Raw genomic sequence first — 22,928 nt, 5'->3', positions numbered from 1 at the left:
TAGCTTCTAGAACCGAGTTTAAAGTATGTCTATTAAAATGCTAAATATTAAATGTTGATACAAAATAGACAAATTAACAGATTAGAAAATAAAAATATTTTTATTTGTATTTTCTTAGATTTTTATTTAAAATTTAGACTAATCGATATAAAATAGAAAAACAAAAGCTCTTTTGAATATTAAGCATTGTTACAGGCATATTTCAATAGAAGATTAAAATTTCACTTATAGGCTCAAAAAATTTGGGGACTTATGCTGAGTTTTGATTGGTTGATTAATTTATTAGTGTCCAAACGTTTCAACCACTAATTGTAATTTTGTGTATTATTATTAGGGATGTATGTCAATTTATCGGCCATTGTCTTATCTTTTTAGTTCCTGATTGCTACTTACGTGTATTTAGTTTAGTTCTTATGATTTATCATGTCAAAATATTTCAATTTCTTACTCTATAATAATAAAACAGCTTTATAAGTAATAACAAAAAGTTAAAAGTTTTTAAAATGATAAAATAGTTTAGATATATAAAGGGATTAGACAATGGCCAATAAATGTATGTACATCATCAATGATGATACATAAAACTGCCCCTTCTATTGATGACAATTAGCTGTTAAAAAAAATGGACAAATGCTTTTTATGAATATAATATAATCATAAATTGAATTGAAGTCTCAAAGTTGTTAAGCTAACAAATAAGAATACATTATTATAAAACTTGGGAACTGATGTAATAATTTTTTTTTATTTGCTATATCCAAAACTCCAATCAACCTGAAGATTGCCCCAACAAAATCTCCAAATTTCATCAAATTAAACTTTAATAAACACTTGAATCTCAATTTGTTGAAAACTTTTTCTCACTTCTTTAACTATATACTAGCGGCTACGCCCCTAGAAGCCTCAAGTGGCACTTTAAATGTTAGTTTTTTTCGCTGCTGCGTTCAAGTCTCCAAGTAAAAAAAAAATTAGATTTTTTTGTGATTTCTCTTAGGAGGGTGGTGATAGCCTTCCCCAAAATAGTCATAAACCTTCCCGGAACCTATGAGAAGCAACCCTGTATAGAAGAACCCAATCTGTTTAGTGGTTAGTAAGATCCATCGGTACAAACAAACAAACAAACATCCTGTTACTTTATTATAAGGATACATTAAACGCAGCAAAAGTATTTGATCAAATATTAAAACATTTCTTGTCTTGTTAAAGATTTAAACAATTTTTGTAGGTTTATTAATTCCAGCTAAAAAAATCTTATACTTTAACTCTGTAATTAAAGGGTTTGTTGCTAAAAAGTTAAGAAATTGAATTTTAACAGCAGAAAAAAAACAAAGTTTTCCACGTAAAACCCCTAAAAAAGGGACATTGCTACAATTATCAGATTGCTGGTTTATATGCACATCTTTAAATGCTTTGTTTTCGCAAGGAAGAACTTTTTATACTTAACCTTTGTAGACGTAAATAAATATATACGCTCATAGACAATACCTACATATATGTTTATACAATACATAATATTTTACACTGTAACTAAATAGCTAATAGCGTTTCGTCGTACTTTCACAGTAGCTTTTCCCCTATTTCTAGCTCCTGCAGTGGACTCTAACTTTGCGCGGCCAATCGCCCAACCCTTTTGGGTCATCTCAAAAACGCTTTCTCAAAAACGCCTGTCTCAAAAAATCACCTAACCAAAAAAAAACTAATGTGAAAATATGACGAAATGCCCCTTAGGAGGCGTTGCCACGAAAGGGACTATACCCCAAAATTCCTGTTGTACTAAAAGTATCTGCGTAAACATAAAAACACACATGCGTAAAACAATTGGTATATTGGTACTAAACAATACATACGCCCATAACATCTAAAATAATTTTAAAACAATAGTTGTTGGTCGAATACATTAAGTTTTTGTTGAAAAATATATACACTAGCGGCTTCGCCCCTAGCCTCTAGGGGCTTTGCCCCAAGAGGTGATAAAAAAAATCAAGGCGAAATTCGTTAAAGGACCAAGGAAATCTTAAGAAAAAAATGGGGGGGGATTTTTTTGTTTTTGGGGGGTTGGGGGTGTCCCACCCCCCAAGAAAATAGCTTAAAACCACCACAGGACCAATAGGTATATACCCAGAAGAGTAGAATCCGATCCTTTCAGTAGTTACCGAGATCTTAAGGGACAGACAGACAGACAGACGGACAGACGGACAGACAGACATCGTTCTACTTTGTATTATAGATAATATACTAGAGTTGGCTCGATATAATTATCTCCCTATTGGCTAGTTTTCTATATGCATATCTATTTCTCAATAAATCTATTTTCCTCACCCGGCATTACTATCTAAAAGAAAGTAAATATTTAATAATTTAAATGATTTTTAAAAGATTTTTTAAAATTATATTTTTTTCTTTACATTACCATCACCAAAGGGTTAATGATGATGATTACAATTTTAGTTTAATATTTGAACACACAAAATGTCGCCACAATCGAATTCTTTTAAAACATAGTTTTCTTAAATTTATCATATTATAAATTTAAATTTTCTTTTTTATGATTAGAAATTAAATACATCAATATAAGGTAAATAGCAACATGAAATGAAAAAAATGAATTTATTTTTAATAAAGTAAAATAATGGGTCTTATCGTTCTGGGCAATGAGAGTTTATTATGGATTATTGGAGAACTATGAGTTTTAATCATATATTCCTTGGAAAACTTGAGCTCGTTTATAGACATTTATTTCCTATATAGATCTGACATGGATCTTGAAGCAATTAAGCAGGCCGTTTTGTACATGCTAAAAATTGGAAGATTTCATTAAATAAAATTAATCGCAAATATACTTAGTAAATAAGTAAAAGATACGTTTATATATATAAACAAGCGGTTGCACCCCTAGCATCTAGGGTTTTTATATTCGAAGGGATATGGAAGGGCTGAAAAATAGCCTAAAACTATACCAAGACTTGATTATAAAAATAAAATAGCCTAAAACCATCTTAGGAACTTTAAGAAGCTTCCCTGTACAGGAGAACCATATCGGTTCAGCGGTTAGCGAGTTCCTTCGCTACAGACAGAAAAAGTTTACTTCTTTTTATACTTACAAGTGATTGCTCTCCCAGTGGCCCAAATGGGCCTTAAAGGCATACACTTTGAAAAAAAAGTAAATTTGTAAGGGGAAAAAGTAACGAGATCTAAGACGGCTGATTGACATAATAGTTCTGCTTCAAATTGGCAAATTTGGCAGTCGGTCGCTGCAATATGACTTCGGCTGCTGAATCATGCTATTAACTTTTTAATTTGGGTAAAGTTACTTCAATTTACTTATCTCTGTCATTTATTTTAACTTTATTTTAATGCATTTGTTGTTTATAGAGTTCTTTTTACAAAGACAACAACGTTAAAATAAAACCTAGAATTATGCCCGTAAAAAAATGTAGGCCTTTCCTTTTTTGGATTGCAATGTATGTTTGTTTATTTTTCTGTCTCATTTTTGGTGTATTATGATGTTTTAGAACATGTGAAGTTTTTTTCTTATATGTTGAATATATTCTTTGCAAAAATGCGCCCCTAGTCTCAAAGCTTACTATTGGACCACAGCAGTTTTTAAGTTTGTTTTTATAGGAGATTCTTTTTAACTAAAAAATATCTGAAGGAAAAACACTTATCCTTATTTATTTCTTTTTGTCTCTAGCTTAAGATCTCAATAACTGCAGGACCTATATATGGTTCTCCTTTGCAGCGAAGTTTCTTTACAGGTCCAGGGAAGGTTTATAACTTCCTTCACCCTTCCCAGAGAAATTGCCCCTGTAACACCCCCCCCCCCCCAAAAAAAAAAAATGGAGCCATCTCTAGGGTAAAGCTCCTCAAAGCTAAAGGCGAAGCCATAAATAAATTTACACTACTATAAAAACAAACAAACAAAAAATCCTCCAACACCAATATTAAGACCGTACTTCGATACGTTTTTTTTATTTATTTAATGACTTATTTTTTTTAAATTCAAGGTTTCAAAATATATTTCCGTATTTGAATTTATTTGAGTAAGAGTAAACATTGTAATATTTGTTTTGCCATTCGAATATATAGACGTTCGTTTTCATTAGGCAAGAATTATTCCTTCCAGTATGGCTTCGAAACCGATTAATATCCGCTGGATTTGATCTGGTTCTCAGCCATACTGAAAAATCATGTAAATCATCGTATTACAGATGATTTTCTTCAAATAATAAATAAGAAAACATAAGATTAATACCAGCCTTCCACCTCTCGGGGTAAACAAAACTGATGTTAATATTATATTTTTATTTATTTTAATATCTACAGAAAGCTGTCTATAATACGATGCGATAAATAACTATTCTGCAAAAGACATTTTTTTAGCTGGATGAAGGAACACACAAAGATAAACTATTTCCTTTCAATATTCGCCCTTGTAAGGTGTTGACCAACAGACTAAAGAAATAATATACAACAAGGATGACAATATCCATAAAAGCGAAGCACTGAAACAGTAGGACAAACGGACATTAAGACTTGTATAGTGTCAGAACTGAATAATCAGAATATAAATATATAAGAGTCGAAGCAAAATTAAAAGTAAATTTGTTGAAAAACTGCTAGATACAGGATAATGTTTATGGACATACTTACATTTTTAGGACTTGATTATAGAGATTCTTCGCTTATAATATTGTACTTTGTTGTCATAGGAATCAGTATTAAAAAATCAGGTCAATTAGATAATTTTATCTGATAAAAACTATGTTGTTAAAAAAGTTGAAAATCAACATGTTTAAAATGGACGTACTGACATTCTAGTAACGATTATAAAGTTGCTACGCTTTCTAAATCGTACCTAACTACTACAGGAATCACCATGCAAAGTTTGAAATCGATAGGACAATTCTAACATGCCTAAATTAACGAAAAAAGCTTACCGTTAAAGACGTACGGACGGACGGACCGACCCTAATTATAGAAAAGCTTCGCTTTTAAAAAGTATAATAAAATTCATAACAGCAAAGCTATACAAATATAATTTTTATGAGCGACGACAGTACTTTAATAAACAGAAACAAATAATTCCATAGAATTTGCATTTGAACTATGGAGTTACTTCACATTGTGCCGAATTGTTCAAGAAATCACCATTTTAAAGTTTAATAAACCAGAGTAAGAATCTAAAATCGTGTAACATTAATAGTTAGATTTAGTGGGAATATATCAGGTATAAGGTATAACCAACAAGCAAAATAAATCTAAAATAATATTTGGGGGGCAAATGGAGAGGTCGTCAATTTTACGATGTGTTGCCCCCCAACAACAGCTGAAAAACACGTATAGGTTTCGTGATTTTCTTCCGAATTAATTTCGTTATTGGTATGAGCTGGGAATATATTGGCCCTAATACAGGCGCCACTCGAGACAATGACTGGGCGGCAATCGAAATGTTATATGTCTGCAGGGTAGTGGGACAAAGTGACTCAAAAATCAGCCTTGTGACGTCATAAAAATGAGGGAGATGAGAAAAGAAGTTGGAAAGATAATCCCTAAAAAAGAGATTGATAATCCATCATTTTTATGACGTCACATGGCTGATTTTTTAGTCACTTTGTCCCACCACGTCTGCAGTTAAAAAGAAAAAAGAAACGCAGGACAAAACAATTTATCGAAGGTTGAATTAATGTCATTTTTGTCGCGTCCCTTACAAGTTTGGAATTTAATGGGTTTTTTTTCTGGCGCTAACCATAATGTTGATTGATTATAAAATGCCTTTTTAGCTGGGATTAAGGGGTTATTTATGCGTGCGATTACTGTTGGAGAGGTGATGTGTTCGATTCTTGGCATTATTAGTGTCATAACTTTAAATTTACATACATGGTTAAGGAGACGACACCTATTTTAATTTGAGTTTTGAAAAAGATTTTTTTTTTGGGGGGGGGGGGAGGTTCTTGTTGCATTTTGTCTTGGAAGGTTAGTGGTAACCTCCCTCAAAAAAGTTGTTCAGTTTCAAGGACCTATCAGAAGCTACATTGTAAAGGAGAACCATATCGGTTTAGCAGATCCTACAGTACAAACAGATTGATATCCTGTTACTTTTATAAGAGGATTGTCATTATTTAAATATATAAAATACCTTTTTTTCAAAGGATAGTCCATCTTAAAAACAAGGATGATAAAATCCACATTTAGTTTAAATAAACATTTTTTCTAAGAGAGATATTGCCATATTAGGGTTAGGTTTAGACTTTCCATTTTATAGACTTTTTATAATCGTAAACGGTTGATCTCCTAGAGGCTTACAGGCGGCTGACGCACGGCTACCAAGCTCTGTAAGTTACAGCCAAAGTAAATTCTATGGATACTACACTCCATGAAAATGCCTAAAAGGCCTACTTGTGAATATTTAAGCATTGTCTGGGCGAAAACGATGAAATTTTTTGGGCAAAGGGTCCAAGGCTTTATAGTTAATTTTTAAACTTACTTTTTTAGCTTTTTATGAAACAAACAATAGATTATATTGAATTTACAATTAAATTAAAACATCTTGAAGTTAAAGTTTATTTAGCAATGGTTATTACTTTGATTTTTCACCAGATTATTAAGCTAGCTAAAATAATGACCCGCCCCCCCTCCGTCTACTACCTTAACCCCATCCCCTTCCTTCCTACTGGATGGACGATGTGATGTATATGTTAGCAACATAAATTGACAACAATTCAATGACATAATATCAACGTATATTCTACAACAATTCTATCTTTTAGCTTTCCTGAATATATTACCATGCAGAGGTGGATTCTTAAAAACAAATTGTTCCACTAATCGCTTAGTGGGGCAAAGTTGTTTTTCGTAAAAAATCCTCCAAAATCACATAAAAAATCTACAAAAATTAATTAAAATCTTTTGATCATAACCCTTCTATAGTTTTGTTTAATTTTTGTAGATTTTTAATGTGATTTTGGTGGATTAACAATTTTGCTCCACTAAGCGATTAGTGGGGCAAATTTTTTTAAGAATCCACCTCAGGTTTGTTTGCATCTATCCATCTGTCTAGTTGTCTGCGAAAAATGCACATAAAAACGAGGCCCTTAACGTCACGGAAATAGGAATTAGTAGAAACACAACTTTTTTTCTAATTTTATTCATGTAATCCAATTTTTATCTATAATACAAAGTAGAACGATGTCTGTCTGTTTGTTTGTATGTTTGTGTGTTTGTTTGTAGCGAAGGATCTCGCTAACCGCTGAACCGATCGGGTTCTCCTTTACAGGGTAGCTTCTCATAGGTCCCGGGAAGGTTTATAACTATTTTTGGGGGGGTAGGACACCCCCAACCCCCCAAAAATAAAAAATACACCCCCAAAAATAAAAATAAATTTCATTTTTCTTATAAATCTAAAATACGATTAATTGGTTTGATTAAACCTCTTGGGGCATAGCCCCTAGAGGCTAGGGGAGAAGCCGCTAGTACTAATATAAAAGATCATTAGCTCTAAATAAGATGTTAAAAAATAGGAGTTAAAACATACATGTTTTTGCATTTTGAATCTTTAGCCATTCCTTTTTCTACAATTTTTCAGCCATCAACACTTTTAAATGATAACCTATTGTCGATATATCAAAAATGTCAATTCAAAACTGCTTGTTGATAGCAAAAATGTACTATTTAAGTCAACATTGTATATATCCAATTTTCATGGATTTTTTTACCTATCTTTTATCCCTGTTAAAAAAAAGTGTCCTTGGGTTTCAGCATAAATCTCCCTTCTATTCTATTAAGCATACAAACCAGGGCGGGAGGGGACATTGGGCTGTTTATTATACTTGTGCCCATAAATAACGTTTTCTGATTCATGACATTGGGGAACTTTTATAAAATTTTGATATGTTGTTTATGAAAATGAGTGTTCAAACGTTTCAATCACTAATCAATCTGTAATTTTGTGTATCGTCATTGGTGATGTACATCAATTTATCGGCCATTGTCTTATCCCTTTATATTCCTGATGTAAACATTCTAAACATTGTTTTCTTGCATGTGAATAAAACTTTGACAAAAATAAAAAGGAATTTATTAAGTAAGGGCAGTGCCTCTAGCCTCTGAGTGCTTTTTTGGGCAGATTTGGCTGTTATTAAAGCTAAAAGAATTATTACAAAATTAAGACAGGGGTATAAAACTATTAAAATAAGGAATTCAAGTTAAGAAATAGGGAATAATTCCCCCTTTTTATTAATCCTGGGCACGCCCCTGACTCAAAGATTGTTCTGATTGCGTCTAGAGATTTGTTTTATGGGTTATAAACTTCACTCTTTGCCTAATCAGTTTCATATCTATCTATCCATTTATTGATATATTTATAGAGGCCTCTAGTGGCACTGTAAATATTTTTTTTTCTTCAAAATATCTCATTTGAAATATTTATCCATGTTGCGTTCAAGTCTCTACGCAAAAGCGAGAATATTTTAAAAATTACGAATTTTAGTGATTTCTTTTAGGAGGGTGGTGGTTCCCTCCCTCAAAATAATTATAAACTTTCCCGGGACCTATGAGAAGTTATCCTGTTAAGGAGAACCCGCTCGGTTCATTGATTAGCGAGATCCTTCGGTACAAACAAACAGACTGACAAACAAACAGACTGTTACTTTAATATCTACTCATTTGTAAACATACAATATTATACATATAAATGCTGCTCTCCTTTTGTGCTTGTTATCTAAGTAAAAAAATGTCTAAATGGCAAACATGATAAGGAAGTAGGAAAATAGCATTCAGAATCAACACCCAACATACTTTACTAACAGAATCTCGTCATAATAAAGACATTACAATAAAACACTTGAGGGAGAAAGGGTTAAATAACTGAATCATCTTGTGCAACCGTTCTATTGGGTCATTGAAAATCAACCTATGGTGTCGCTTATATTAACACAGCCAAGTAGCAGAAAATAATTTAGAAGCCGACGAAAAAGGTCTTTGAAAAAGGAAGAGAGGTAGTTGTCTGTATATACATCTATATCATAGATCTGCTATAAAAACGATAACAATTTCTTAAACGCTTAAAACGCATATAGGATTTGTGTTTTTTTTCGAATTAATCTTTTAGACAAAGGTTGTCCAATCAAATGGTTGGTTTATAAATTCTTCTTTACCCTTAGAGTCTTCATTCTGGCCATTTTTGCCAAAATAGGCTTTTTTTTTGTCGGCCATATCAGTAAATTTTACGTGCGTTTATCCTTTTGATTGAAATTTGAATCACAGTTTAGAAACAATAGGAGGATTAGGATAGGGTTTGAAAAGGGCTTTTAAAGATAGTTCTTAAAGGGTATACAGTTTTTTAATACTTTAAATGTTTTAAACTTTAAAAATATATTTAAGCTTTTCTATACTTTATCTTTAACATTCTCTCTCTCTCTCTCTCTCTCTCTCTCTCTCTCTCTCTCTCTCTCTCTCTCTCTCTTTTCATTGAATCTTCTTTTTGCAAATTTGAAAATCCGCTGGAAGTCCAAAAATAACCCATATTTCAAAGCATTTAAACGGGTTTAAACTTGAGGCTTAGTCGCAGCTGAGGCACGGCTGCCGAGCCCCTAAATTTTCCTCTCAATTTTGTTGAACCGGCCTCTCAAAAGTATAAAATTGCCACTGACCCTAAAAATGCGAAACATAGGTAAACGAAGCCTCAAAAAAAAGTGCGAAAAAAAGTTTGAACTATTCATGTTTTTACAATACTGCCAAATTTAAAATAGTTTTTTAGCCAAGGGATTAAATTTTTAAAAAGAATCTTGCGAATATATTTTAATATTCAGGAAAGTTTCATATTAGTTATAGAAAATATTCTAATCAAATGAGGGGGGGGGGGGTGGCAGTAAGTGAGAGGTTTCCATCCGAAAAAATGTTATAACTCAAAAAAAAAATTCTTTATGTTTTTAAAAAGAAGGGGGACTCAAAAATCATCCACGTGGCGTCATAAAAACGAGGGATTAACCATTTTTTTTTAGGGATTTTCTTTCCTACTTCTCCTCTCATCTCCCTTATATTTATGACGTCAGATTGCTGATTTTTGAGTCACTTAGTCCACGTACCTTTAGCTTAACATATTTCTCGTTGTTTTATAGTAACATCAAATGTGGAAGCGAATAAGAGCGAGAGAAAAAATTAGTCAAAACGTGGTTGCAATTGAAAATATACAAATTTTGAAGAAAATCATTTAAGTACATTTAAAAAATCAAATGACTGCGTTTTGATTTTTTTAAGCAGCTACTAGCAGAGGAATTAATAACATTTAGTAATTTTAATCGTATAAAAATCCAAAGATTTACCTCTAAAAATATATATTTTATTTCAGGCTCTTGATTCTTACGGTGCCCCCGAAGCTGCCCCTATTGATTCATATGGTGCCCCTCAGGCTGCCCCCATTGATGAGTATGGCGCCCCTCAAGCTGACCCCATTGACTCGTACGGAGCCCCCCAGGCTGACCCCATCGACTCGTACGGCGCCCCCCAGGCTGACCCCGTCGATGAGTACGGTGCCCCTCAGGTATTTAGTTAGTTTAATAGATATATTACCCCCCACCCCCCTGTTTCAATGACCAATTTTGTCTGCTAGCAAATTGTTTTCTGCTACTAATATTTACTCTAATATTTCATCCTGCCTCTAGGCAACATATGTACATATAAATATTTAAATTTCTTACTTGTAGGCTGCCCCTATTGACAGTTACGGATCTCCCCAGGCTGACCCTGTCGCTTCCCCAGCTGCTGACGATTATGGCGCACCTCAGGAAAATATATCATAGTCATTTTACAAACAATACCTTAGTAAAATTTACGCTTATTAAAGATTTTTTTTGCAAATGGATTTATCATTACCTGGATCTAACAAAAGTGGGACATGTAGCTGGCTAAAATAGCGATAACCCCATCCACCCCTTTACCCCCTCTACTTCAATCCTACTAGATGAACGAACTGACCAATGAATTAAGCCCATGTTAGCAACCTAAATTGACGACAATTTTCCCTCTGTCATAGTATCCACGTATATTCTATATCCATATTTTTTTGCATCGCGATATTAAAATTGCAAAAACAGTTTGTAAAATAGCCATCGATTCTAAGTCAACCTGTTTTGTAAAGTTTTTATTTCATAATTTTTTTTGGAGGGGGATTTCTATGGGCGATTTATTTTGGTGGGTGTTGGTACCCTCCCCCAAAATAGTTATTAAACTTTCCATGGTCTATGAGAAGCTACCATGTGAAGGAGAACCCTATCGGTTCAGAAGTTAGCGAGATCCTTCGGTACAAAGAGACAAACATCCTGTTTCTTTATTTTAACAATTGACTTAATAAAAACTATGATATTTAATTCCCCATCAGGCTGCACCTATCGCTGCCGCAGCTGCAGCCGCCGAAGACTCGTACGGCTCGCCCCAGGCTGACCCTGTAGCCGCCAGCCAGGCAGCTGACGATTATGGTGCACCCCGTGGCCCTCCTGTCGGAGCTGGTAGCGGTTTCAGAGAACAGAAAGAACTTCCCGCCCAAGGTATGTATTTGTTAATAACTAGCGGCTATGTCCCTAGAGGCTTAGGGGACCAGAAGATGTTTTATTTTCAATGTATGCTAAGAACATGTGTTTGCCAAATTATCCGCAAACGGCGTTTTTAATTTTTTTTATTTTGGTAATTTCTCTTGAAAGGTTGGTGGTATCCTCCCCCTAAATAGGTATGAAACTTCCCAGGACCTGTGAGAAGCTCCCCTGAAAAGGAGATCCATGCCGGTTCAGTAGTTAAAGAGATCCTTCTGTACAGACAAACAAACATCGTGTTAGTTTATTATAAGGAATTAAATACAGAAATAAACAATTGTTTTTTAATTCTTTCTAAAGCATTGCGAAGCTTCCCCGTTAAAATGGGCTTTTGGTGCAAAAACAACAGCAATCTACCTCCTTTACAGATTATCAAAATCCTAAGCTGCATTAGACATAAAACCTTACTACTTTATAGAATAGGATAAGTAAGAAAAAATTTAATCCACTATAATTTTGCTTACTTACTTGTTTAATTTATTGAAAGTTAAAGAGAATTTGTCCTAATTAAGAATAAAAAAGGAGCAATTTTTTTTTTCGGGGGGCGAAGATAAAATTATATTACCTAAAAGAACAAATAATAAAAATATTTCAAGTGGGGAGGGTTACAAATGTCCAAATAAACGAAATAGGAAATACCAAACAGTATAATATTTGCAGGCAAAGATTAATTTAAATAAATTGGTTGGCTACAATTTATTCAATCATTTATTATTCCACCACTCCCTAGCAGTTTTATTAATAGATAATACTTATACACAGGAAGCTTTAAGAATTATGATGGATAGATAGATAGATAGATAGATATATATACATAGATAGATAGATAGATAGATAGATAGATAGATAGATAGATAAGTTGATAGATAAACGATACATATAGTAGATTGACAATATTACTTGGATAATAGTTATTTATCGCATTGTATTATAGACAGCTTTACGCAGATATTAAAATGAAAACTTGTATCGATATTATGGTTTTATTTTAGAATTCGTGAAAAATTGTCTGTTATACATGATTTTTCAATATGGTTTAGGTTCTGAGCCTAAGGTTTCGAAGCCATATTGGAAATACGTATACAAAATTAATATTATTTTTACAGAACTACAATATAGATGGATAAACAGACCTATAAAGGATAAAATAATGAAAATCATATTAATTAGTTTTATTTGTATATCTATAATACAAAGTAGTACGATGTCTGTTTGTCTGTCTGTCTGTCCTTCTGTCTGTCTGAAGCTTAAGATCTCAGTAACCACTGAACCTTCAGGTATACCTACTGGTCCTGGGTTGGTTTTAAGCTATTTTCTACCACCCAAAAAAAAAAAAATTGGGACTTTTTCTTTTTAAATCTAAATAACACAAAAATAGGTTGATTAAACCTCTTGGAGCGACGCCGCTAGTATATGTATACATAAAAGAATATTAGATAGATAACAGATTATCGTTATTTTCAGATAGATAAATAGACAGATATGTCCATCAAATGCCTATTAAGCCTTTATTGTTGTTTACATTAGATGAATATTAACTATTTATTTTGATTACACTCATCAAAATAAAATTCAGACAAAACAGCGTAGAAAATCAGAGATATAAAGGGATAAGACAAAGGCCGATAAATTGGTATACATCCTCAATGATGACACAAAAAATTACCCCTTCTGCAGATTAAAATGAGTGATTGAAACGTCTGAACACTTTACTTGATAAACCAACCAAACAAAATTCAGTAAAAGTTCCCAAAGTTGTTAAGCCAACGAAGTTATTGTAAAACTTTGGGGACCTCTCTGTAATAAACAGCAAATTGTCCCCTCTTTCTCTTTGGTAGAAAATGAACAAGTACAATAACTATCAAAAGATATAAAATATTGGAATCAAAAATATGATAAATTGACTAATTAAAAGCGTTTTTAAATTTGCTGTCAAAAAATATATTTTCAAAAAACCACCAACTTTACTAATGAGGAATGGTATAACCCCTAGAGGCAAGCAGCAAAAAATGCTATTAAATCATTGATGAAAAAATATTGCAATTTTCATATTTAAAATAACGTTTTTTTGTTTGTTGGCTTATGAAGTATTGACTTTTATTGAAGTATTATCGGTTGGTTCATTAAGTTGAGTATCCAAATGTTTCACAAATTATTTATAATCTAAAGAAGTGATAATTTTGTGTATCATCATTTATTAAGGATAAACACCAATTTATCGGCCAGTGTCTTATCCCTTTAGATTCCTGAATTTATAGCAGTCTAGCAAAATATTATCCTGAATGGAAAAACTTCTAATTCAAATTGAAGAAGTCGTGTAATGCATACGAATTGGAGAATTAAAGGGTCAGCTGAATTCTAGTTTCCGATTGTGTACATAGTTTCCTCATCATATTTTAATATTTACTAATAGCTAAAAAAGCGTCAAACTTCAAAAAAAAAAAAAAAAAAATGAAAAATCATAATTTTTGAATGTAAAATGTATACATTATATCGCTTTTCCCTTTGACCGGAGTAGCTTAAAACAGGGTTTTTCAATGTTTGGGTTATCTGCTGTACAAGTTCGAAAATTAGGGAAGAAACAGGCAATCAATTTTCAGTTGATCAATTAAAGTGTTTAAACTTAGGGATCGGGGACGAGACAATGGATAAAATTTGAAAGTTGGATACGGATATTAAAATTGATTTAATTCTACATTAATTGTTTCGTAACTTTACAATGTGTCTAAAAAATTAGCCATGTGACGTTATAAAAATGAGGGATCATCTCTTTTTTAGGGATTTTCATTTCCACTTCTCCTCTCATCTTGATTTAATTTAGATTTACCTATATTAAGGTCAAACAAAAATAAGCAATCCTATAATTTCAAGTTTTTTTTGATCTTTTTGAACCACTAAATTGATTCAGATTTTCATTTTAATGGAGCTTTACATAGTATGGTTTAAGGCGCTTTTTTAAAATTAATATCTTACAATTTTCAAGGAATTTAGCCCAGTAATTTAAGAATACAAGCGTCTACGTCCCTAGAGGCCTTAAGGGGCAATGGAGGTCCCCATTTTAAGTTTATAGTGGCTATAAAGAAAAAGTAAAAAAAAAAATTGTGGAGGGCATTTTGTTTGTCGTGGGAGGGTGATGGTACCCTGTCCCAAAATAGTCATAAACCTTAGGACCTATGCGAAGCTATGGAATGAAAAGGAGAACAATATCGGTTTAGCGGTCAAAAAGATCATTCAGTATATGACTGGAAAAGTTCTCATTGAAGCTTTTTAAATTTTACATTTATCATTTCAAATGTATTTATTATTTAGCAAGAAAAACTAATTTCCTAAAGAAAGAGCCTCGCAATAAACACACACACACACACACACACATATATATACACACACACACGCATACACACACACACACACACACAGTAAATGATAAATTATGTTTAAAATGAGCCTCGTAACACGGAAGAAGATACTTTTTATAATACAACACCGACAACTAAAGGGTCATTTTATATGTTTATACAAAAAAGGAAAATACCTTTAATTCAATTTTTGGATCAACTGCAGTTTACGGTAAAATATTCCTGGTAACGAATATTTCCAAAAATCTATGAATTATAAAGGCTGCTAGCTGCCAAACGGCTGAACGTACAGATCATACCCGCACACTATTTTAAGCGGCATAAGAAGGCCTACAAATAATCTGGAATATCCAAGATCCAATGATGCACAGGGAAAGCTTCACTGAAGAAAAAACGCGTAAAATAGGTCTTTTTCGCGCATTTCTCTGCACTGCGAGATAATTATGTATTATTGATTTATGGCTATTCCAGATTATATGTAGGCCTTCTTATGCCGCTTAAAACAGTGTGCGGGCATGATCTGTATGTTCAGCCGTTTGGCATCTAGCAGCCATTAAAATTCATAGGAATATTCGTTACCAGGAATATTTTACCGTGAACTGCAGTTGATCCCAATTTTCATATTAATTTTATAGATTTAGCTCATTTACTTTTTGTTTTGTGCTGGTTTAAAAGTCAATAATACATTATTTAATAAACGAACAGACTGACATATAAGTATGGCTTGTGATGTAGCTTTAATAATAAACAAAAATTGTGGTTGCTTTACGGGAACATAATTTTTTGACCATTTGAAGTTTCTATTCATGTATTCAGCACATAAACGTCAATGCGAAGGTTTTCTAATAAAATAGCAAAAATTAAACAACCAAAAAAATTGCAAATAATAACCATTTTAGGAGTATTTTTTCTATTTTACATCTAATCTTTCTAGCAAATTTTTATATGATCAAATCACGCGTTAAATATCCTATTAAATAAATTAGTATTTTTTGTTTGTTTGTTTAGGATTTGTCATTTTAGGGAATGTTCTCATAGGTCTAGCGATTTTAAGGCTTTTCATTTTAGATTTAAGTCTTCAAATGGTTTCATGGTATTATATTGATTCTTCTCTCCTATAAGCTAGGGATGCAGTTGCTAATACATCTTAAAATTAGTTAATATGATAGTAAATTGAAGAAAAGCCTGCTATATTTATATTAAACAGTTGTTTACATTATGAAAACACTTTTTTACTACTAGGAGGTGAGAAGATGGGTATTTTTTAAGATGTTGTCTGGTTGTTTGTACATGCCTTATTAGAGATTTTTTCATTTTATATTGACATCTTAGATTAAATTAGAAAAAGATGAAATTTAAGGATGTCAAATTGCAAAATATTGCTAATTAATTAAGTAAGAAAAGAAGATAATGATAATGCTTTATCTAAATGACTTTTTATCGCACTTACATTTTTAGGACTTGATTGTAGAGATGCTTCAAAAGGACAAACCCCAAACTGTCCAAGTTTTGAGCAAGACGATTCCAGTTACGTCATATACGTTTCGGGAAAAAAAAGGGAAGGGGGGAAGAAAATCTCTTCAAAAGAGATGGAAGAAAAAGGAAGAGATTTTCTTCCCCCCTTCCCTTTTCATATGACGGCACAGGATTCGTCTTGCTTAAAACTGGGACAGTTTGGGGTTTGTCTTATAAAAGTGTACTTTGTTGTCCTAGGAATTAGTATTCAAACAATCAGATCAATCAAATAATTATGTCATATAAAAATTTGATGCTAAAAATCAACATCTTTAATTACGGTCATTCTGGTAACGATAATAGAGTTTATATGCTTTCTAAATCATACCTAACTATTACAGGAATCATCATGCAAAGTTTGAAATCGATAGGACAATTCTAACATGTCTAAATCAACAAAAAAAGATATCCGTTACGTACAGACGTACGTACCAACCCTAATTATCGAAAAGCTTCGCTGCTAAAAAAGAATGCATCAACAACTCTTTTAATCGTTACTCTATGGTCGTGTGTAAAAATGATTAAAAGAGTTGTAAAACTTTATCAAAGGATTTTAAATGTATTTAGCGGAGATGGACTTTTTATGAAAAAAACATTGACAATAACGTCCATAAATAGCACATGAGAGCTAGTAGAGTGTTTTTTTTTAAATTGGCCATTGCAAATTTTATTTTGAGTAATTGAAATAAAAAACTATCCGATATTAGATATTTCGGGTACAGTCCCTTTCGTGGCAACGCATCTTAAGGGGCGTTTCGTCGTATATTCACAGTAGCTTTTCTCCTATTTCTAGCCCTTGCAGGTGGCTGTAACCCTGCGGGGCCAATTGCCTAAACCTGCGGGGCAATCACCTAACCCAACATAACATAACCCAACCTAAAATAACCAAGAAAAACTAATGTGAAAATACGACGAAACGCCCCTTACGAAGCGTTTCCACGAAGGGCCTATACCCGATATTTCTTTAGACTATATGTCCCTTTCTTAGTAATATTATTTTTAAAGGCTTTAGAATGAATTAGTATGTGCTGAAAAAGGTGTGTTTATATAAATGTATGTTAGTTGCGTTTCGGAAAGGTTGCGAGTTCGAATCTCGGCCAAAAGATGTTACAATGACAGAAAGAGTAGTAGAAATACTTTGACCAGTAAACAGGCCCAACTTATTATCATTTAACGTAAGGACTTTCAGACAAAGATTTTGCAATCAAAGGGTTTGTTCTTTGATTGTTTATTTCTGGAAACATTATAAGTTTTTTTTGCAAAAACTAATCTATTTTTCTTACTTTCAGATGCCTACAGTGGAAACTCCGTACAAGCCCCAGTAAGAAACACAAATACTGCCTCCAAAATTGTCAACAACGCTCCCGTATCTGCCCCGGTAGGTTTTAACTGTTTGGTACATTTTAGTACCTTGAAACTTTATTTCCTTATAATAAAGCATAGGCGTCCAAGGGGGGGGGGGGGTAATGGGGCGATTACCCCCCCCCCCCCCCCCCAAACGAATTATGGGGTGCCGTAGTCTTCGCGCGCCATTTTACCCCCCCCCCCAAAAAAAAAAAAACCGAATTACCCCCCCTCTTAAAAAAATTTTACCCCCCCCCCCCAAAATAAAAAGCTTGGACGCCCCTGTAATAAAGTAACAGGATGTTTGTTTGTCTATTTGTTTGTCTGTGCTGAAAGATCAGTAACTAACTGCCAACTGCTAAACCGATCGGGATCTCCCGGGAAGGTTAATAGCTATTTTGGGGGAGGGTACCACCTGCCTCCCAAGAAATAAAAATTTTTTAATATTCTCGATTTACGTAGAGACTTGAACGCAACATCATTCAAATTCTCAAATTAGATGTTTGAAATAAAGAAAAACATTTAAAGTGCCTCTAGAGGCGTAGCCGCTGGTGCAGGTAAAAGAGCTATAGAATTATTCAGCTAACATTTACAAAATCTTTTCTTCTACTCTATATTTTTTACTTTTGTTACATTTCCAGGCACCAAATAAATAATTTTTATTAATATTTTGGATAAAGGAGTAGGACTATGGATAATTAATTTACTGGTTAACGAGATCTTTTGGTACAGACAAACAGACAGACATACTGCTACTTTTATATCAGGATACAAATTGCTAAAAATAATGCTAAACAAAATATTTTATGCAAATTATTTTCTTCAGTTGATATACCCCTGTCCTTGTTGAAACCAATTTTTCAAATGCAATAATTTTTCCATTCTTATTTCAGCCTTGACTTGTGGATAAGCTTAAAAGAGATTTTTAAGGATTAAGCTTTCAATCTAATTTAAAAAGTAAAAGGAAACAAAATTGGTTAAGGATCGGGTTTCATTGAAGGCTATTTAGCACTTTTAATATAGAGATTTTGCATATCTTAGAATTGTTCTATGTATTTGAAACTAGGTTGATATAATTTAAGTTAGAACTTTACAAAGTGTCTCCAAAGATCAGCCATGTGACGTCATAAAAATGAGGGTTTATCCATCTCTTTTTTAGGAGTTTTCTTTCCCACTTCTCTTCTCATCTCCCTCATTTTTATGACGTCACATAGCGGAATTTTTGGGACACTTCTTAAGCTTCTTAAGTTCAATTAAAAAACTTGTTTATGATTTATGTAAACATAAGAACGACATAATTTGTTGAGTAGCTTTACTAAAATAAAACCCAACAAAATACAACTTATATTTATCGTTTCATAATACAAAATAAAGAAGATTTTCTATTAAAACATCTAAGTTGCATGAGTTGCAAGAAAAATGGCGCGCGAATTTTCTTTTGTTTATCTTAGTAAGCGACACATTTTGCCATGTCACCTCCTTTACGTTTTATAGAACACGAGCGGCTTCTCCCCTAGCATCTTAGGGGTCTGTATATTTGGTGTAGGGATTAAAAAGCAGAAAAATTTCTAAAATCATTTCAAGACCGTCATTTAATAATAAAATAGCATAAAACCTCTCTGAGACCAATGTGAAGCTTTCCTAAATTGGAGAAATCAATTCAGTAGTCATTGAAATCTTAAGCTTTAGACAAAGAAAAACCTTACTGCTTGATATAAAATCATGTTTATCTTTAGTGCTGCTATTATGTCAAAATCTCTCTCTCACTCTCTCTATCTCTCTCTTTCTCTCTCTCTCTTTCTCTCTTCTCTCTCTCTCTCTCTCTCTCTCTCTCTCTCTCTCTCTCTCTCTCTCTCTCTCTCTCTCTCTCTCTCTCACTCTCTCTCTCTCTCTCCCTCTCTCTCTCTCTCTCTCTCTCTCTCTCTCTCTCTCTCTCTCTCTCTCTCTCTCCTCTCTCTCTCTCTCTCTCTCTCTCTCTCTTTCACTCTAGTTTGAATAAGATGACCTAGAAGTGTTTACGTCTTGTGTGAGCGCTTATAAACAACAAGTAAAATACAATTCTGGAAAGGCGAAGCAAAATAACACACTAAAAAATAATTATTGACATTAATCCTATTATATAAAGACTTTTGTCTGTAGCTTAAGGTTTCAATAATTAATGAAGTGATTGATTGTCCATTTTTTTCTTCCCATGGTCCTGGGAGGGTTTTGGGCTATTTTACTTTTTTGAATCTAAGCCTTTTGATGGTTTTTCTGCTGTCTCCTAATCCCTTTAAATACAGATTTATAGGTGCCAGGGGCGCAGCAACTAGTCCTATTATATAAATCAGTAAGTCTTTTTGTCTGTAGCTTAAGATTTTGATAACTACTGAATCGATTGAGTTCTTCATTTAAGGGAAGCTTGAAATAGTTTCTAGAGGGGTTCAAAGCTTTTTATTTTTAAGTCTTTGGGGGGGGCTTTAAGCTATTTTCTGCCCCCTCTCTGCCATACAGAGTCCTTAGATGTAGGGGAGCAACCGCTAATGTATTTTATATAGTTGCTATATTTTTAACGGATGTTTATACAGACATAAGAATAGACTAACACCTAATAGTTGTAGAAAAGCTCCGTCATTAAAAACACGAAATTGTGTCATTTTTGAACAATTTTGTAAACCGCAGCGCCGCCGCATTTAAGTTCGGGCGGAATAAATCAGAAATTGGACTTAAAATGGGCGCAATTTCCCACAAGCAAACAACTGGATCATTTAGACCCCTCCGTTTTGTCATAGTATTTCTGCTATGTTGTTCAATTCATTTTCCTTCGTGCTTCGTCCTTTTGTGACAACGCCTCTTAAGCGGCGTTCCGTCGTATTTTCACAGTAACTTTTGATAGTTTAGTATAGGTTACGTTAGGTGATTGCACCGCAGGGATAGAAATAGTAGAAAAGCTACTGTGAAAATAAGACGAAACACCTCTTTAGAAAAGAACTATGCCTGAGATTTTTTCTAGGAGGGGGAGGGGCGGGTATATACTCCTACTTAACATGTAAAGGATATTATCTAAAATTGTAAAGTCTTTTGGTTGCCATATATATTATTGAATACTTTAGCTCAAAATGAATTATTTTATTTACTTCGTATTGAACCGCGTCAGAACTGAAGACTAAATTGTTCCTGATGCTGCTATGTCAGATGAGTAGTCATAACTTGGCCCATAAACGGGTTCATATTATTAATACAATGCACAGTAAAGACTTAATGGCAAAGGTCGTGCACTCTAAAGGTTTTTAATTTACCCAGCTGAAAGAAAAGACTTATTTTCATATAAAAAGGTACTTAGAAAGCATTTTTATGAAACAAAGAACGAAATAAAGGGATAAGACAATGACCGATAAATTTATGTACATCCCCAATGATGATACACAAAATAACTCATTTATTAGAACAAATTTAGTGGTTGAAAAGTTTGAACACTTGACTTAATGATCCAACAAATCAAAGTCCCCAAAAGTTGTTAAGCCAGCGAATAAGATAACGATATTATAAAAAAAAAACTTTGGGGACTAGTTTAATAAACAGCCCATTGTCCCCTCTCTCTCTCTGGGGAAATATACCTTCATCAATTTTTAAAATCAGTTGTAAGTCTAAACATGACCCAAATATAGCAATGTCAATTTAAAAAAAAATTCAATGCATCCAAACGGGTATCAATTTAAGGTTAAAGCGCGGCTGCCAAGCCCAGTGACTGTATCGAAATAGTGAGGAAATTCTGCGTTGCAGGAGAATAAACAAACATGGCAACTTATAGAAAAGCTTCGATACTGCTATTGCACACAAAAAAAAATATGCATAAAATCTTAATGTTTCAGATAAAATTATATGTGAACTTATTGGGCGAAAAAAATCTATAGCTTTAGGACTTTATGGAGAGTATGAATAAGAATATAAAAAAGTTTTAGCCGGTGGAAGCCGTGCGGATACAGCTGTTTCGGCTCTGGGTGTCTCTGACATGGTGTGGTTTATAGAGGCTAATTAGTCCATCAAGCTGGACAAACCCCAAAGTGTCCCAGTTTTGAGCAAGACGATTCCAGTGACGTCATATACGTTTCGGGAAAGAAAAAGGGAAGGGGGGAAGAAAATCTCTTCAAAAGAGATGGAAAAAGGGAAGAGATTTTCTTCCCCCCTTACCTTTTTATATGACGTCACAGGAATCATCTTGCTCAAAACTGGGACAGTTTGGGGTTCGTCATTAAGCTGTTCAACTTACTAACACTGCAAATTTGTTGAAGCTGCATGTATGTTTGCGGCTGCGACTCGGGCTTTCAAAAAGCCTTGTTGTTGAGGGTGTTGCGGCCATTGGTGGCTTAGCCAGGGTGATGCTATTGGTAGGATAGGCTGTGGCTTTTTGCTTGCTTTAAAAAGCTGGCTGTGGCTGTCGAGCTTTGTTTTTTTTTCCTGTTCTAAAATGAAGTTTGCCTCAAGTACAGAATAATAAATTTGCCTGTCATTTTCTTTACTATTTAACAATATCAAGCATTCTTATTAAATAGCAAACTAACTAATTGGCTCCTGCGTATTTTAGAAAAGCTTTGCTTTTTTTTTTTAAAAAACTGAAAAAGACCGCTTAGGGCCAAAATGTTTTGAATCAAAATAACCATCATCTCAAAATCTATGTATATATGCAATTCATGAATTTAAAGGATTTCTTATTTTTTTTAAGATATGAAAATATTTCAAAATTTGATAATGGCACCTTGACTATTGAAAAAGCAACTATTAAAAGCTAGGATTTTGAGACAAAAGTTCTTGAATCAAAAGATCATCTTAATACAGGCATAACTTTTCTATGTAAATAAAAGATATTTCTCTTCTGATGCCATATCACTTGTATTATCTACATTGCACATAAGTTTTTAGATTTTTAGGGTTTTTTTGCATTTGATATTATATATTTATAGATACCCTGTAGCTTACTTTGTTTCTATATTCAACAAATGTAAAAGTATTGATATATAATCCAGATAACTACCTGAGCTGGATCTTTAAATCATTTCAATGTTGCTCCAAATCGGGGTGCGCCGAATTTCAGCCAATCACAGCGCGCCATTTCGTAAAATGCTGTGCTCTCATTGGTGGAAAGTTTGTTCAC

General features: G+C 33.3%; 2 protein-coding genes across 2 annotated transcripts in view; both read left to right on the top strand.

Annotated features, from left to right (window-relative positions):
- Window positions 1–10,816, top strand: part of LOC145329338 (uncharacterized) — a 125,965-nt gene extending 115,149 nt beyond the window's left edge. Inside the window, exons 4-5 of the mRNA XM_080173398.1 lie at window positions 10,346–10,537; window positions 10,701–10,816. Of these exons, the coding sequence (XP_080029524.1) occupies window positions 10,346–10,537; window positions 10,701–10,796 (288 nt within the window). The 3' untranslated portion in view covers window positions 10,797–10,816. The remainder of the gene's footprint in view (window positions 1–10,345; window positions 10,538–10,700) is intronic.
- Window positions 10,817–11,170: 354 nt separating this feature from the next.
- The window catches only part of LOC145330425 (uncharacterized), a 52,208-nt gene continuing 40,450 nt past the window's right edge, over window positions 11,171–22,928 (top strand). Inside the window, exons 1-3 of the mRNA XM_080175060.1 lie at window positions 11,171–11,197; window positions 11,375–11,540; window positions 17,743–17,831. Of these exons, the coding sequence (XP_080031186.1) occupies window positions 11,171–11,197; window positions 11,375–11,540; window positions 17,743–17,831 (282 nt within the window). The remainder of the gene's footprint in view (window positions 11,198–11,374; window positions 11,541–17,742; window positions 17,832–22,928) is intronic.

Source organism: Acartia tonsa, chromosome 10 (assembly GCF_053477335.1).
Source record: "Acartia tonsa isolate MP-2025a chromosome 10, ASM5347733v1, whole genome shotgun sequence".
NCBI lineage: Eukaryota > Metazoa > Arthropoda > Copepoda > Calanoida > Acartiidae > Acartia > Acartia tonsa.
The sequence above is the reverse complement of the archived record's forward strand: the minus strand, read 5'-3'. Positions and strand labels throughout refer to the sequence as shown.